General features: G+C 39.4%; 1 protein-coding gene and 1 non-coding gene across 2 annotated transcripts; both read right to left on the reverse strand.

Moving 5' to 3' along the window:
• Nucleotides 1-2,648: 2,648 nt before the first annotated feature.
• Nucleotides 2,649-2,720, reverse strand: Trnad-guc (transfer RNA aspartic acid (anticodon GUC)). Its single transcript has one exon. It is a non-coding gene; the product is annotated as a tRNA-Asp (tRNA).
• A 14,757-nt stretch (nt 2,721-17,477) lies between these two features.
• On the reverse strand, nt 17,478-18,264 carry LOC134219123 (E3 ubiquitin-protein ligase Kcmf1-like). Its single transcript, XM_062697814.1, has 2 exons — nt 18,231-18,264; nt 17,478-18,166 (listed from the first exon to the last, which is right to left on the reverse strand). The coding sequence occupies exons 1-2, from the start codon at nt 18,247-18,249 to the stop codon at nt 17,571-17,573; spliced, it is 615 nt and encodes a 204-aa protein (XP_062553798.1). The 5' UTR covers nt 18,250-18,264; the 3' UTR covers nt 17,478-17,570.
• Between the last annotated feature and the right edge of the window lie 872 nt (nt 18,265-19,136).

A 19,136-nucleotide genomic window follows, 5' to 3' on the forward strand; every position in this document is an offset into this window, starting at 1 on the left:
TATCAGATTTCGAATTCTGATAGTTTACCTGCAGTGAGCGATCTGATAAATAATTTTGGATCAGTTTAATAATGTACAGAGGAAAATTAAAATTCATTAATTTTACAATCAAACCTTGATGCCAAACACTGTCAAATGCTTTCTCTATATCAAGAAGAGCAACTCCAGTCGAATATCCTTCAGATTTGTTGAGCCGAATTAAGTTCGTAACTCTTAATAACTGATGAGTGGTTGAATGCCCGTGGCGAAAACCAAATTGCTCATCAGCAAAAATAGAATTGTCATTAATATGAACCATCATTCTATTTAAAATAATCTTTTCAAACAGTTTGCTTATTGAAGAAAGCAAACTGATTGGGCGATAACTAGAAGCCTCAGCTGGATTTTTGTTCGGCTTCAAAATTGGAACAACTTTGTCGTTTTTCGATTTATCTGGTAAGTATGCCAATTGAAAACATTTGTTAAATAAATTTACCAAAAAGGATAAAAGATAAAGTATGTAGAAAATACTATCATCGCCCAGGGCTTTCATATTTATTTTTATTTTTTAGTAATAGATCTCACTTCATCCAAATTAGTTCCTAACGAAGGGTCAAAACATTCTCTTAATTGAGAATGTCTTCGAAGCTCCGTGTAACCTGATTCTCAATTGGAATAGTGAAACCTAGACTAAAATTATGGGCACTCTCGAACTGCTGAGCAAGTTTTTGAGCCTTTTCGCCATTTATTAATAAAATTTTATTTCCCTCTTTAAGCGCTGGAATTGGCTTTTGAGGTTTTTTAAGAATTTTCGTTAATTTCCAAAAGGGTTTCGAATCCAACTTCGAGACATTATTCTCAAATTCTTTTCTCAGAATAGCGTTTTAATTTCATTTTGAAAATCTCGCCAAATAACGCGGGATCGCGAGTTCTTTGGTATTGCCTTCGTCTCACATTTTCAAGACGGATCAGTAGCTGAAGATCATCGTCAATAATAATGGAGTTGAATTTAATTTCACATTTAGGTATTGCCATGCCTCTGGCTACGAAATTTGTCGAAGATACGAGAGCATTATCAATATCAATTTTGGTATCGAGAGGAATATCAACATCCAAATTCATATCGATCGATATTATATCGATATATCGATTCCCTGCTGTTTTTTGGCTCTGTGATGGCTGTCGTAGCATGCTGAAGAATGCTCGTTTTAAAAATGCCATGATATCAACAAACGCAGCCACTTTGGAAATGAAGGAATCCTATCAGCAGGTGGTCGATGATTTGAAAGCTGAGATTAAAACCAGCTTATTAGCCGAGTTGAAGCGAGAAATTCAGGGCGGTTTTAATAAACTGTCTCCTGCTGTGCTCTCTCCGATTCCGCGCCGTTTCCAATTTAGGGAACGTACCACCCCTAAACGCGCTCGTGATGACGAAGCTCCAGAATCAGTGGCGCAACCAACGAAAATTTTTTGCGGGACCGGTCAGTCTGCGAACAGCGCATTAGCAAGTACAGCTGCTGGAACCGATGAAAAGCTGTGGGTGTATCTAACTAAAATATTACCTGAAGTGTCTGAAGCTGATGTGGAAAATCTTGTTAAGGACTGCTTACATACAAACGACGTGGCGGTTAAATCTTTGGTACCTAGAGGTAGAATGCGTTCGATGTTATCGTTTGTCTCCTTCAAAGTAGGAGTTCATAAGGAGCTCAAGTCCAAGGCTATGGACCCCGCTACATGGCCTCAGGGGATACAGTTTAGGGAGTTTGTTGACTATGACGCCAACGTTCGGCATTTTTGGAGACCGACTCAGCGAATCGATCCGGGAGCAGCTTCGAATTCATCGCAGCAACACTCCAGCCAACAAATCGAGCCAGTCGCAGCTACGAACCCATCGCAGCACCAGTTACATCAGCAAACCTCATCGTAGATGCTCACCTCTCTGTAAATAGAAGTCAGCGATTTACGTATGTGGCATTTATCTCCGACCGAACTTGCCAGCAGCATTGTACTTTGCGCACTCCTCTGCAATTGAACAACTTCGAGAACAGATTTCGGTCTCCGACTCACTCATCGTTGTGGGTGAGGATGAAGATGTCAACAGTTTGTTACTATCAAATGCTTCCTCTGAACAAGAAATTTGTTTAGTTGAATCGATGATCGCTTCCGGACTCCACCAAATTAACGCCATATCTAATTAGATCGGACGCATACTAGATCTAGCTTTGTTACGGTTTATTTTATCTTTCTTGCAAGTGACAAATGTCTGATTGGATTTGTGTATGTCCCATTCCTGAATGTTCTGTGTTTGGGCCTGAAGATAGGCAATTAAAAGTATAAATAGAGGAATTCCCAGACACAGACTTTATATTGCTGGTGCCACTTGGCACAAATTAATTGAGGGTGCCCAAATAGGATCTGAATCCTACACCAAATTGAGCTATGTATACAGCGGCTTGGCTGTTGTCGACAAAATACAAAACGCAATGAAAACACTTTTGCGGGATTTGACTGATGGACCAAAATCTTTTAAGGAAACCTCGTCATATCTCGCAATGGGTAACACATTGGACGTTTCTCTCGGGGCACAGAGAGATCGTCAATCATTTTAATTTGTTGAATGTGTTTATTGTTTATTTTGTATATTTGTAAAACTTTTTATTGTAATATGGCTCCCCGACGGGGAATTGAACCCCGGTCTCCCGCGTGACAGGCGGGGATACTGACCACTATACTATCGAGGAGCCCCACGTTGGGCGCCATGTTACGGTATTTTCTAATTCCCATAAACAGTGTGGCAAAAGACCCAAAATATAGCTCAAAATCTTCACTCAAAATCATGAATGGAGTGTGCAACGAGAAGTCTTGTCTTTCTCTCGCGTCGAAACAATAATTAAACACACGTCATAATGGCATATACATTTAGGGAAAACATTCTATTTAACAACGGTTAATCTTACATCCTAAGCCTACCTCCTTCCAGCTTACAAAGCTTTTCTTCGGCGAACGGCTTCGCCAGTCTTCTTCTAGGGGCCCCTTAATTTCTACGCCACTGCACCTGTGGCGACACATTCACGCATTCGATAGCGCAACTTTTCGATGATTCGTACGATCCAATATGCCATTTGTGCACGGACAAATACACACACACCACTGTAGGGATTGAGAGGGGTATGGTAAAACATATATAAACTGAGTAGGAGGGCATATACATTGGTCATGAGTGCCAATGAGTGACGGTGACAGATGAGCGGAGTTAGCCTTCAGTTTTGTGATGTATTTCGCGGGAAGTAGTAGTGCTTCCGAGCTGCTGCGGATCGAGCAGAAGCTGGAGATGGCTGATTCGGATGCAGCCATCTCCCCCTGACACGACAATGGCCAAGTCGGTACGTTGTGATCAGTTGCGCTCCCGAAATTACAAGCTCGGTCGCGTAAAAGTGTGGAGAAAAAAATCGGGATCGCGGGTGCTTGTTTTGTTTGGGAAAAAACACGGAGAAAAGAAAATTTTGAATGTTTTGTTTATTGTGACATTTGTGACACAGAATTTTTTTTTTTTTGCGGAAATAGAATGTGACACTAAAGATTTTTTTTCTTGGAAATGTAAATTTTTTAATCGAGACAAATAGAAAATTTATTTGAATACACTGCCAAAAATATCTGTATAAGATATATGTGTCGCAGTTATAGATTTTTGCAATAGCTCCACCCTAATATAATCGATATAGAACCACACATAAATTAAATAATTGCTAATTTGAAAATACACATAAAGTTTATTTGGATATATATTTTATAAGTAGTTCGCGTGGAGAATGTTTATGTGTGCGCTGATATACATCATAAGTTAAATCTATGGATTTTTGCCAATAAATATGTGTGGTTTTTAAGTAGTGTATATATATTATTTCAAGACAAAATTTTCAAAACGACTTATCTGCTTTTGTAAACAAAGATTTAAACGACGATTTGACGAATTTGATAGCTCTCCCACGCAAACCAACACCACCATTAGGTAGGTGAAGGTTCCCGCTACCTGTTGATGGTGTTGGTTTGCGTGGGAGAGCTATCAGATTCGTCAAATCGTCGTTTGAATCTTTGTTTACAAAAGCAGATAAGTCGTTTTGAAAATTTTGTCTTGATTTGTATATCGCGTGGAAGATATTTATGTGTGCGCTGATAAACTAAGTTGATTAAATCTATAGATTTCAAAGTGTGGATTATTAGTAGTGTGAACTAGAAAATAATTTTCCGAAAGGTAATCTCTGATAGGGTAAACAATCATTCCCCCGAGAGGGTAGACCTGATAGGGTAAACAATCATTCCCCTGAGAGGGTACACAATAATTCCCCCGAGAGGGTAAACAATAATTCCTACGAGAGGGTAAACAATCATTCCCCCGAGAGGGTATCCCTGATAGGGTAAACAATCATTCCCCCGAGAGGGTACCAATGTATGAATATGTGAGCAAATAGTTGCGTAGAATATTGTTGATGATTTGTTTTGATTTAGATGCAAGATTGATGTTCTAAAGCCTAGTAGGTTATATCCGTGACTGCATTCCGAGATCAGTGGTTGACTTGAGTTCAATGTTAGAAAATGTAAACAAAGAATGAGAACATGAAAGTAAATAGTTCCGAAGAATGTTTTTGATGATTTGTTTTTGATTCTGAAGCAAGATTGATGTTCTAGAGCCTGGTAAGTTCTATCCATGACTGCATTCCGAAATCATTGGTTTATTTGAGTTCAGTGTTAGAAAATGTAAACAAAGTGTAAGAACATGTAAGCAAAGACTGGCGTAGAATATTGTGATTTGTTTCTGATTTTGATGCAAGATTGATGTTCTAGAGCCTGGTAAGCTCTATCTATGACTGCATTCCGAGATCAGTGGTTGACTTGAGTTTAGTGTTAGAAAATGTAAACACAGAGTGAAAACATGGAAGTTAATAGTTCCGTAGAATAATTTTGATGATTTGTTTCTGATTTGGGTGCAAGATTGATGTTCTACAGTCTGGTAAGTTCTATCGATGACTGCATTCCGCGATCAGTAGTTGATTTGAGTTCAATGTTAGAAAATGTAAACAAAGAATGAGAACATGAAAGTAAATAGTTCCGTAGAATGTTTTTGATGATTTGTTTCTGATTGTAATGCAAGATTGATGTTCTAGAGCCTGGTAAGCTCTATCCATGGATGCATTGCGAGATCAGTAGTTGATTTGAGTTCAATGTTAGAAAATGTAAACAACGAGTGAGAACATGATAGTTAATAGTTCCGTAGAATGTTTTTGATGATTTGTTTCTCATTTTGATGCAAGATTGATGTTCTAGAGCCTGGTAAGTTCTATCCATGATTGCATTCCGAGATCAGTAGTTAATTTGAGTTCAGTGTCAGAAAATGTAATCAAAGAGTAAGAACATGTAAGCAAAGACTGGCATAGAATATTGTTGATGATTTGTTTCTGATTTTGATGCAAGATTGATGTTCTAGAGCCTGTAAGGCTCTATTTATGACTGCATTCCGAGATCAGTGGTTGACTTGAGTTTAGTCCCGAGTAGCACACTTGTTACATATCAGCCACTGTGACTCATATGCGACCAAATCCAGTCACATTGGAGTTGCTGCAACCAAATCGATGTGAATCGTGCTACTAGGGGTGTTAGAAAATGTAAACAAAGAGTGAAAACATTAAAGTAAATAGTTCCGTAGAATAATTTTGATGATTTGTTTCTGATTTTAATGCAAGATTGATGTTCTAGAGCCTGGTAAGTTCTATCCATGAATGCATTCCGAGATCAGTAGTTGATTTGAGTTCAATGTTAGAAAATGTAAACAAAGAGTGAGAACATGATAGTTAATAGTTCCGTAGAATGTTTTTGATGATTTGTTTCTGATTTTGATGCAAGATTGATGTTCTAGAGCCTGGAAAGCTCTATCTATGACTGCATTCCGAGATCAGTGGTTGACTTGAGTTTAGTGTTAGAAAATGTAAACAAAGAGTGAAAACATTAAAGTAAATAGTTCCGTAGAATAATTTTGATGATTTGTTTCTGATTTTAATGCAAGATTGATGTTCTAGAGTCTGGTAAGTTCTATCGATGACTGCATTCCGCGATCAGTAGTTGATCTGAGTTCAATGTTAGAAAATATAAACAAAGAATGAGAACATGAAAGTAAATAGTTCCGTAGAATATTTTTTGATGATTGTTTCTGATTTTGATGCAAGGTTGATGTTTTAGAGCCTGGTAAGCTCTATCTATAACTGCATTCCGAGATCAGTGGTTGACTTGAGTTTAGTGTTAGAAAATTTAAACAAAGAGGGAGAACATGAAAGTAAATAGTTCCGTAGAATAATTTTGATGATTTGTTTCTGATTTTAATGCAAGATTGATGTTCTAGAGTCTAGTAAGTTCTATCCATGACTGCATTCCGAGATCAGTAGTTAATTTGAGTTCAGTGTCAGAAAATGTAAACAAAGAGTAAGAACATGTAAGCAAAGATTGGCGTAGAATATTGTTGATGATTTGTTTCTGATTTTGATGCAAGATTGATGTTCTAGAGTCTGGTAAGTTCTATCGATGACTGCATTCCGCGATCAGTAGTTGATCTGAGTTCATTGTTAGAAAATGTAAACAAAAAATGAGAACATGAAAGTAAATAGTTCCGTAGAATATTTTTTGATGATTGTTTCTGATTTTGATGCAAGGTTGATGTTTTAGAGCCTGGTAAGCTCTATCTATAACTGCATTCCGAGATCAGTGGTTGACTTGAGTTTAGTGTTAGAAAATTTAAACAAAGAGGGAGAACATGAAAGTAAATAGTTCCGTAGAATAATTTTGATGATTTGTTTCTGATTTTAATGCAAGATTGATGTTCTAGAGCCTGGTAAGTTCTATCCATGAATGCATTGCGAGATCAGTAGTTGATTTGAGTTCAATGTTAGAAAATGTAAACAAAGAGTGAGAACATGATAGTTAATAGTTTTGTAGAATATTTTTGATGATTTGTTTCTGATTTTGATGCAAGATTGATGTTCTAGAGCCTGGTAAGTTCTATCCATGAATGCATTGCGAGATCAGTAGTTGATTTGAGTTCAATGTTAGAAAATGTAAACAAAGAGTGAGAACATGATAGTTAATAGTTCCGTAGAATGTTTTTGATGATTTGTTTCTGATTTTGATGCAAGATTGATGTTCTAGAGTCTGGTAAGTTCTATCCATGACTGCATTCTGAAATCATTGGTTTATTTGAGTTCAGTGTTAGAAAATGTAAACAAAGAGTAAGAACATGTAAGCAAAGACTGGCGTAGAATATTGTTGATGATTTGTTTCTGATTTTGATGCAAGATTGATGTTCTAGAGCCTGGTAAACTCTATCTATGGCTGCATTCCGAGATCAGTGGTTGACTTGAGTTTAATGTTAGAAAATGTAAACAAAGAATGAGAATATGAAAGTAAATAGTTCCGTAAAATGTTTTTGATGATTTGTTTCTGATTTTAATGCAAGATTGATGTTCTAGCGCCTGGTAAGCTCTATCTATGACTGCATTCCGAGATCAATAGTTGATTTGAGTTCAGTTTTAAGAAATGTAAACAAAGATAGATACATGTAAGCAATGAGTTGCGTAGAGTATTGTTGATGATTTATTTCTGATTTTGATGCAAGATTGATGGGATGATACAATTGTAAGAGAGTAGAACAGGAGGAAGATGTAGGGATTGAGAGGGGTATGGTAAAATATATATAAACTGAGTAGGAGGGCATATACATTGGTCATGAGTGCCAATGAGTGACGGTGACAGATGAGCGGGGTTAGCCTTCAGTTTTGTGATGTGTTTCGCGGGAAGTAGTAGTGCTTCCGAGCTGCTGCGGATCGAGCAGCAGCTGGAGATGGCTGATTCGGATGCAGCCATCTCCCCCTGACACGACAACCACTAGGCAACCATCGCTTCACTGCTGCTCTGCTCGTCCTTTCTTCTCCTATTCAGTATAATTATCTTTCGTGCACACCCGATCCTGCTACGGGGAAGCCCGGGAATCACCTTCTCACCACACCCGGCGTAGCTTCTTTCCTCCTTCACTCGACAATTCACTCAACGGTCTCCGCAAGAAGAGCGGCACAATATACCCACAAATCGTGGTTTGTTTACACTCGGCACTATTTTTCCAGCGGGCGATACACACCAAGCCACTATACGACTCCGGCTCGGTGAATGAGACGTACGCACACACTGACACTCACCCGATGGTGGACGGACTTGTCACGTTGAATCGTCGCTAGGCTCTGCGACGCTGCCCTTGTGACATAACGAGTCGATAGTGTTGCGAGAGCGTCGGTTGCACTGTGGGTCGGCTGTACATAAAAGAGCCCTAAAATGACGCGAGTGTGAATATTCATGCCATGTGGTTTCCATCATCATCAATTACCTCTTTGGAGGGCCTTTTGCTTGCTAATGCCGTGGTATGCAAATGTATAGGGTGTTCAATAAGTTCGAATACAAATGTTCGATCATTGTGTTTGTAAGCCCAATGTACATACTCTGTATTAGTATTGGTGTCAGCGTTAGCGGTATATATACGCTAACGGATGTGTGTGGTGTTGACATTCTGTCACTTGTTGTTTGTTTATTACGCGCGGTGAAAATGGATTGGGGCATTGTAAACAGCATTTTTTGAAGTTCAAAATCATTGCGGTGTACTACAAAACTGAGATTTTGGGGAATATTGATACCCCCAGTGGCCCGGTGATAAGACGGAGATCAGCCCTACGTGTTCCAATAGGACGATAACCCTTTATACACGGAAAATGCGATTTAAGCCTTATATGGGGACAATTTTATCGATTTTTTGGACAAAACTTTGTGACCTCCCAGCTTCCCGGATTTGAACCCTCTTAACTTTCTTGTTTGGTCCTTTATTATGTTAAATCTGTACGAATACAAGGTCAGTAACTTGTAAGCATATGCGGTATTTCGAAAAATTTCGTTTTAGGGCATTCGAAACGAAATTCCGCGGAATTCCGCGGAATTTGAGTATGGCGAAATCTGTTTTTCTGATTTCGTTTCGTATCGTTAAATTTCAAAAAATTCGACTGAAAAATCGTTCTTTTAACGAAATTAAACGAAATTTCGCGGAATTTCGAAATTAATTTTTAATAATTCCAATTCCATAGAATAAAAAAAATTCGGCTGCGCCGCTGAATAAAGCCTTTTAAATTCTACTCAATATTGTATACACATAAATTCTTTCACTAAATCTCACTACGTAATATAATTCTGTAACTTCAACAGAAATGCATTTAGCTTTCAATTTGTTAATTTAAATAATATTGTTCAGTGAAGTAAAATAATTTGTTCATCTCATCGTTTTGGTATGCAACATTTTTATTTAAATTAACTGATTTGGGTATGAAATATGTTATGTATTATGAGGCGCTTGTTCGATTTGTGCTCTTCTAGTTGTGGAAATTCTTCAATAAGCGAAATAATCCTCACTGGACTACTGAGTATTGTCCGTTTTCTATTGTCTTTTGAAAGTATTCAGTTTAAACAATCATTATTTGAAAACAATGTAATGGAGATGGTGACGTTTCAGAAGTTTTCCTGATTTAGTAGATTGTTAGATATTTGCAGATTTAAGAATGCTCCAGATTTGAGACATTATCTGATATCTCATTTATTTCGGATTCTGGAACTGATTCTTTCCGATTGAGATCATAGTCATGACCTAAACTTCTACCTTCAGATATTTTTGATTCCGTACATTATGGAAATCTATAATTTTCTCACATTTTCTAGATCCTTCAGATCCAGATTTTCAATTGTTTCAAAATCTTACCGATTGTCACGGTGCGGTGCGTTTTCCGTAGGGCAGTTTGTTGTTAGTTTGGACGTGCTGCTGCTTTTAACAATTAATATTTAGCAATAAAGGTCTGCGTTCGAGTTGTTGGCATAAAATGAGTAATGGCCAAAATACTATTTTTTGTTCAAAAAGCGCGTAAATAGTCCAGCCATTTTTTTGCACGTATTCTCAACCAACAAGTTGCATTCAAATGGAAATCGTCTTACCATTTCATATTGAAAGTTGGCTGGATCGGACTATGGACTCAAAAGTTATGGCAAAAATACTATTTTTCCATAATACACCAGAAAGTCACCGATGCCGCAGGTGCATTATTCAGGGTTTTTTTCTAAATAATTTTTGACTACACCACTGCAAGAAAAATAAAATATAGGTTTTTTAATTGCAGATTTAATTTTTTTATGGTGGTTCGATTATCCGGAGAATTTGATTATCCGGAGTGAAAATAAAATCGAGACTCCGGATAATCGAGTCCGACCTGTATTTGGAGGATTCTGTGTCAAATTAATTGGGTTACACTGGCGATTACCTCATTCATTACCTTTATCAGAGCTACCGGCTGAAAAGTAACAAGGCAGTCTCAATTGATTTGTTATATCATGCCCTCTAGGACTATAGCTTTCATTTTATTGCTAAAATCAGCAAATAACCGTATTATTTTACGGAAATTTGTTCTTTATTTTGCTAAGCTGCAGAAATAACGGCTTTACAGATTCATCATGGAATTCGGAACGTTTCCGGGGCACCAGGAAATGCGAAGCAAGTAAACAGTTCCACATAATCCGGGACGGTTAGCCACTGTGAAAGTGTTGCTAGAGTCAGCGCCAGAGCTTAAAATATTCATTTTGACAAACATCGCATGAATATTCAAAACATAGAATGACATAGTCAGACGACTACTCCACGAACTCATTCGTTCGACTGTCACTGAGTGTGTTTACTATGTGCAGAAAAAAACATAATTAGCATTGTTTATGTTGATGTTTACCGTTGCAAGTGTCTCGCGAATGAAAATCGGATTCACTCCTGTGTGATACATCACTTTACTCATTTGAAACGTGTTCAGATTTCAGATAATTTATCAATTTGTAAAATGTGCATAAATATTCAATGACTAATATTCAACTGAATATTGACTGTCCAGAGCCGACTATGAATGTGTCGGAAGTGAACTGACAAATGAAGAAAATGAACTTCACCAAAATTTTTCGATTATTTTACACTCTGGTCAGCGCATCCCCGCACCAAAGAATTTGTGAAAAAGTAATGAAACAAAAAAAGGTTTTCATCTAGCAGTCACGATTTTCGTTTATCTTCCAAGGCTAACTCCATACAAAAAGTGATGGATTAAAAATTCCCCTCATCATAAAAGACTCACAACGTAAAAAAATACTTTAAATTTAAAAAAATAATATTTTTAACAGACCTTAGTAAAATTTTTGAAAAAGTCGAGTTTTGTATTGCAATCAACTGCTTAGATCTGTAGAAAAAACCATTTTAGAAAGTTTTGCAGATTCAATAAATCTTCATGAATTTGGTCGAAAATTTACCTGAAGACTTCATTTAAGATGTCAATAGTGTTTTTGTGTTTAAATCAAATATCATTGGGGCAGTAACAAGCCTGTTGATGTATACTATAATAAATAAATAATAAATAAATACAACAAACTATTTGAAACCCAAACTAGTTTGAATGTGGAGCAAAATATAACAGACTCGCTCGTTTGCCCAGGACGAGAACAGCTTCCCTGCGAAGCTTACCAGACTGATCAAAGCAACGATGGATGGTGTGCAAAACTGTGTGAAGATTTCGGGCGAACACTCCAGTTCGTTCGAATCGCGCCGGGGACTAAGACAAGGTGATGGACTTTCGTGCCTGTTGTTCAACATTGCGCTAGAAGGTGTCATGCGGAGAGCCGGGTGTAACAGCCGGGGTACGATTTTCAATAGATCCAGTCAATTTATTTACTTCGCGGATGACATGGACATTGTCGGCCGAACATTTGCAAAGGTGGCAGAACTGTACACCCGCCTGAAACGTGAAGCAACAAAAGTTGGACTGGTGGTGAATGCGTCAAAGACAAAGTACATGCTTGTGGGCGGAACCGAGCGCGACAGGGCCCGCCTGGGAAGCAGTGTTACGATAGACGGGGATACCTTCGAGGTGGTCGAGGAATTCGTCTACCTCGGATCCTTGCTAACGGCTGACAACAACGTTAGCCGTGAAATACGAAGGCGCATCATCAGTGGAAGTCGGGCCTACTACGGGCTCCAGAAGAAACTGCGGTCGAAAAAGATTCGCCACCGCACCAAATGTGTCATGTACAAGACGCTTATAAGACCGGTTGTCCTCTACGGACATGAAACATGGACAATGCTCGAGGAGGACTTGCAAGCACTCGGAGTATTCGAGAGACGGGTGCTTAGGACCATCTTTGGCGGTGTGCAAGAAGACGGTGTGTGGCGGCGAAGAATGAATCATGAGCTCGCCCAACTCTACGGCGAACCCAGTATCCAGAAGGTAGCTAAAGCCGGAAGGGTACGATGGGCAGGACATGTTGCAAGAATGCCGGACAGCAACCCTGCAAAGATGGTGTTCGCTTCCGATCCGGCAGGTACGAGACGGCGTGGAGCGCAGCGAGCGAGATGGGCAGACCAGGTGCAGAACGACTTGGCGAGCGTGGGGCGTATCCGAGGATGGAGAGATGCAGCCTCGAACCGTGTATTGTGGCGTCAAATTGTTGATTCAGTGTTATCTGTTTAGATGTTAACTAAATAAATGAAATGAATCGTTTGCCCAGCAGTGTTCCAGTCATGTTTTTAAAGTTTTCAATTTAATGAAATAATTATGTTGCGGCCCAGAAAGCAAGCGTAATTATAAAGTGGATTGATCCGTGGATAAAATGACGCATTCATACACCAAAACAATTGCAAAATATTTGAATCTCGTGATTCTAAAAATATTAAACAAAATTATTTTCTCCGCGGATTTTTTTTATTCGTTTTTTTTTTTGCATTATGTATGTAACGCTAAAAAACTATTTAATAAAAATTTCGCGGAAAAAAAAATTAAATTTCGTTTCGTTTCGAAAAATTTCGAATCAAATGGACCCGGATTTCGTTTCGTTTCGAAGTTTCGGAAGAAAATTTGAATTTCGTTTCGTTTCGTTCCGATCCAACAGTTGCATTTCTAATTTCGTTTCGTTTCGTTTCGTCAGGAAAAAATGTGTTATCGCATACCCCTAGTAACTTGGACCAGTTCAAGACGTAATTCTTAAAATCTGGAACGAAATGCCCATGCAGACCGTGCGTGCCGCTTGCGATGGATTTCAGAAATGTTTGAAGCTCATGAAGAAGTACAAAATAGAGGTCATTCCAGAAAAAGTGTTACAAACGTTCCTTATAAACAATACTTTCAATGAAATGTAACCGGGAAAAGAAATAATTTAATAACAATTTTTAAACATTTTTTGAAAGTGTATTCGAACTTATTGAACACCCTGTACACGTTTCTATTATGGCCGCCGGGTCAAATCTGGAACGTTTAGTGCCTGGAGTAGAGCAATTGTTATTGCAATTTACCTGATGCTTGGACTATGTAGATGACTTTCTGGGTGAATGCGATCTCTGTCGTTTCGTGCAGGATGTCAAGGGCCTATGTGCGTACACACCCTTCAGGTGTTCTTATTAATCCAGGTGATATTAGCTCTTCCACGTGCCGGAGCTAATCCAGATCCAGAAGCGAGTCGTTCCTAGCGTTAAATAGTACTTCGTTTCATACCCAGTCGAATTATTGTGTTCAGTTTAGTTACCTCAGGTGCCCTTACGGTGTGATGCGTCGTGTCGGGCCTAATAGTTGCACTTTGTATTAGGTTTCCTAGGCAGTCACTGAGCACTCTCCACTTATGTCCTGTAGGATCGGACTAAATTGCGGAAGTGATGCTCCGAAGCAGAAGAATAGAATGTGCTGGATCGGAATGTATGTTGCCCATGGAACAACCCAACTGTAGCTGTTAAAAAGAAGGATGGTTTAATGAGGCTCTGCTTGGACGCGAGAAAACTTAACGGAATTATTGTTCAGGAAGCGTACCCCATTCCGCATATAGTTACTATAATGAAATACCTAAGTGGTTCACGGTTTCTATCATCCATCGATCTGGAAGCGGCTTTTTGGCAAATACCATTGGAACCAGAATCCAAACAGAAGACAGCATTCACTATTCCGCAGAGAGGACACTATCAATTCAAAGTTGTCCCGTTCGGACTTTCCACGGCAAGCCAAGCACTGTGTAGGGTCATGAACCACTTGTTTATTGACCTAGAGCCCAAAGTATTTGTATACTTAGATGATCTCATCATAGCTACTGATACATTCGAGGATCATATCAAAACACTCAAAGAAGTCTCCCGGAGACTCATAAACGCAGGATTGACCATAAACTCGGAAAAATCGATCTTCTGCAGGCGAAGTATCAAGTACTTGGGCTATATACTTGACGAACAAGGCTGGAATGTTGACAAGGATAAAACCGAAGTAGTCAGCAATTTCCCAACACCTTCAACCAAGAAGGAGATCCTACGCTTTCTGGGTATGTGTGGATGGTACAGAAGATTTATTAAGGACTTCTCCAGAATAGCCACGCCTTTGACAGAGCTCACTAGAACCAAAAGCAAGTTCGTTTGGACAGAAAAGTGTGAAGTTGCGTTCAATACCTTAAAACAGCTTTTATGTACAGCTCCGGTTCTTTGCACACCCGACTATACACGGCCGTTTGCCATTTCTTGCGATGCTAGTGACGTTGCTATTGGAGCAGTTTTGACGCAGGAGAAGAACAACAACGAACAAGTAATAGCCTTCTTTTCGCAAAAGTTGTCCCCAGCAGAGAGAAAATATTCCGTCACCGAAAGGGCCGTCATTCGAGCTATAGAGCATTACAGAGGCTACGTCGAAGGCAGCAGATTTGTTGTGTTTTGCGATCATTCTAGTCTAACGTATTTGAAAACCATGAAGAATCCCACACCATTAATGGCTCGGTGGATACTTCGTCTAAATGCATTCTCTTTTGGTATAAAATATCGCAAAGGCTCGTCAAATGTGGTGCCAGATTGCCTGAGCCGTATTGGCCACATCAGCACCATTATAGATACGTCAACAGCGAATCCTGACGCATGGTACGACGACTTACTTAAGAAAGTTCAGCAAGAAGCAGATGAGTTTCCTGATTTCAAAATAACCACCGTGAAACTCTTCAAAAACTGTAACGTTAAAGACGAAAGGGGTAACCGAGGACATAAATGGAAAGAGGTGGTTAAAACAAACCAACGCGAGGAATTGCTACGAATGTTCCACGATCTACCAACAGCGGCACATTTGGGATACGATCGAACCCTTCACAAGATCCAACAAAACTTTTACTGGCCAAAAATGGCGATGGACGTGAAACGGTACGTGAGAGCTTGTGGTATCTGTGGACAAAGTACATGTTTGTGGGCGGAACCGAGCGCGACAGGGCCCGCCTGGGAAGCAGTGTTACGATAGACGGGGATACCTTCGAGGTGGTCGAGGAATTCGTCTACCTCGGATCCTTGCTAACGGCTGACAACAACGTTAGTTATTATTATTATTATAATCTTTATTAAAGAGGTTTTTAGCCCAAGGCTAGTTCACCTCCGAACAACGTTAGTGAAATACGTAGGCGCATCATCTGTGGAAGTCGCGCCTACTACGGGCTCCAGATGAAACTGCGGTCGAAAAAGATTCGCCACCGCACCAAATGTGTCATGTACAAGACGCTTATAAGACCGGTTGTCCTCTACGGACATGAAACATGGACAATGCTCGAGGAGGACTTGCAAGCACTCGGAGTATTCGAGAGACGGGTGCTTAGGACCATCTTTGGCGGTGTGCAAGAAGACGGTGTGTGGCGGCGAAGAATGAACCAGGAGCTCGCCCAGCTCTATGGCGAACCCAATATCCAGAAGGTAGCTAAAGCCGGAAAGATACGATGGACAGGACATGTTGCAAGAATGCCGGACAGCAACCCTGCAAAGATGGTGTTCGCTTCCGATCCGGCAGGTACGAGACGGCGTGGAGCGCAGCGAGCGAGATGGGCAGACCAGGTGCAAAACGACTTGGCGAGCGTGAGGCGTATCCGAGGATGGAGAGATGCGGCCTCGAACCGTGTATTGTGGCATCAAATTGTTGATTCAGTGTTATCTGTTTAGATGTAAACTAAATAAATGAATGCTACAAGAGACTGACAATCTTCTGTATCTCCATGATCGACATCGGAATGTAATGTATAGGAAAGTAAAGGAGGTCACGTTGATTAGCTGCGAAATAAATCATTATACGATACTGATTCAAAGATACCAAAACTAACGTGTTTCACTCAAACATGCATTCGAAGCGACACGTGTAACAAGAGCACGATCTAACAAGTACTAATTATTCAACTTCATCGTCCCGAAAACTAATAAGAATCATACAATGCTCGCCCTGGCTCCTGTATATTCACTGTAAATTGGTTAAAGAACTGCCCATGAAATAAAAGAAGGAGAAATCTCTGGGAAATGTAATAAGCGTAATTTTTTTTCAGAAACATGTTTTCAAACTTGTTGTCTTATATTTTAACTTTCTCGTGTGTACAGAATTATAGATTTCTAAATTTTGGGCCTCCGACCTTTTGTCCCGTCGACCTTTTGTCCTTTCGACCTTTAGTCCCTTCGACCATTTGTCCCTTCGATCTTTTGTCCTTTCGACTATTTGTCTCTTGACCTTCTGTACCAAAGCCGTATAGAGACTGCGGTGATCGAGAAGGTTTCAAAATTCAAATATCTAGGTCTGATATTGGATCCTATACTTTCTTGGAACAGCCATATCGAGCAAATTAGAAGGAGAATATCAGCTTTGTGTGGCCTCATGTATCGCGTTAGAAAACTTGTGCCACGACTCTTAAATTATTATTATGGCTGTATTCATTCTCTTTTACAATATCTTATAATCACATGGGGTCATGCTAGCAAGCCCAATGTAAGAAAACTACAAGTCCTGCAGAATAGATGCCTAAAAATTATATTTCAACTGCCGCATTTATATCCTACCAATCAGCTTTATACAAACGGTTATCACAGTATCCTTCCACTTCGCGGACTATGCAAGCTACATACTTGTTTATTCGTGTATGATATGCTAAACATCCAAATTTGCATCATAATCTCACTCTTACTACTATGAGTCACGGGCATAATACTCGTTCCGCTAGTAATTTGTTACGTACAAGAGCAACTACTTGTCTAGGTCAAATGCGTATTTCTTTCCACGGTTCATCATCATATAATTCTCTTACAGAATATTAAAAAAAACATAAATAGTCGTCTCTTATTCAAAACCAAATTAAAACAATATTTCAAATAAAAAATAAATGATTTTTTGTTATAAACTGCCAGCCATAAATATGAAAATACACTCTTTTATATGAATGTAACTGTAAATGTAACTTAGGAAAGCGAGTAAGGCGTTATCATTACTATGTGTCTTGCATATATTGGATACGTTACGGATACACACTGATAATACATGTAAGATGGCTAAAAATATTACTCCGGATAATCGGGCCTCCGGATAATCGAGTCCAGCCTGTAATGTCTATAACGAAAAAAAGGAACCCACATTTTAGACAAGCTGTATTGTTTTATTATGATAACTATTGGGCAAAGTGTTTCTTTTCGCCCCGTTTTACGTTAAGTCCAATTCATTTACTGGGGATCTGCACAGTGGGCATATGGGATTACTTCGAATCCACCTAGTCACGCATTCCGTATGAAACTCATGAAAACAAGTCAAATGAGTTGTGTCATCTGTAGCTGCAATGTTTTCAACGCATATGGCACATTTGATATCACGGAAGGATTGTGCCTCTGTGTCCGCTCGAGTATAACATTTACGGTGCATAAAAGCTGCATGCTCTGCCATGGTTTCATCGATCAGGCGTAAGAAATTTTTACCCGATACGAGACATATCGGGCATCGCACTATAAATCCTCCCTCACTATGGTACCGTTCACAGTGCGCAATAAGATCGACGCTTGAAAAATCCTTATCGCCACAGTAGGGACAGCAGAGAATGCGAATCTCGTTTCTGTTGATCCCGTCTACACTTTCGGAAACATCGCTCTTTGGAAACAGTGCCTGCATGGGATGATATGGTGCATGCTCCTTATTGAACTTCCGGCCATCGTGACAAGTTCCGCATAAGTCGTAATCATAACACACTAAACAAACAAAGCGCATGCCAATAAGGTTGCTACATTCACAGACATCACAATGAACTCCTGTAGAAAAATGATAATCATTATCTTTTCCAACAAATCATGTAGTAAAAGTAGTCTATTTTACCTGGATGATCAATGCTCATGGTCGGAACCAGTGATGTCATTTCACTGGGGTTCAACACTAGAGTGTAAAAGATTCTATCGAAATGAGGATAAAAGAATCCAAACGCAGCGAGTAAAATGAACCTTCTGCTGTGAGTGATCTGGTATGCGTGCGTAAGAGAGCGCTTGCGTAGAGAAATCAAGGCAGCGTACACCCACTCACCACTCTAGAGAATTGAATTTTAGGTGCACTCAAGTTCTCTCACTTCAGTGAGATCCTCAGCGTGCTTCACTCCAGTGTACTGCAGTGGTATCACCACAAAGTGTCGCCCGAACGATTCTGCTATACAGTTATTCGTTCCCTGTTCGATGTTGTGATGAAGGACTCGCATGAGTCGCATGCAGACAGTCCGGATTCCGGAATCAAGGTGAAACGGGTACGCTGTATGAAAGTATCAACAGCAGCAATCGACTGTAACATAAAACGTTACTATTTTACACGTAGCGATTGCGTAGCGTTGCTAAATAGATTTTATGAAACTTTTCGGTTGCCATTCTTCGTTTTGATCTATCTTTCGGATTGCCATAGTATAGCGATAAAAGAAATGTTATTGTAAACAAGTACCACATTTATTGCGGGATTTTAATAATTTAATAATTTAAATTTGTGAATCTGAAAGAAAAGTGGAGTTGATAGTCAAAGCGTTTTGAACAAGGATATTTATGATCATTTGGTAACTTGGGCTCGATCACTTAGTAGTTTATCAATAACTCATTCCAGAGGCTAAATTTCAAAATGCAATAAATGGTGTACTCCATGCAAAGGTTTTTCTACAACACTGCTGAATTGTTCGTTGTTTAAATTTCACTAATAACGGAGTCAAAGCGCAAGTTGCAGTAACCTTAACCAAATTATTGAAATTTGTTG

The sequence above is a fragment of the Armigeres subalbatus genome, chromosome 3 (genome assembly GCF_024139115.2).
Source record: "Armigeres subalbatus isolate Guangzhou_Male chromosome 3, GZ_Asu_2, whole genome shotgun sequence".
Taxonomy (NCBI): domain Eukaryota; kingdom Metazoa; phylum Arthropoda; class Insecta; order Diptera; family Culicidae; genus Armigeres; species Armigeres subalbatus.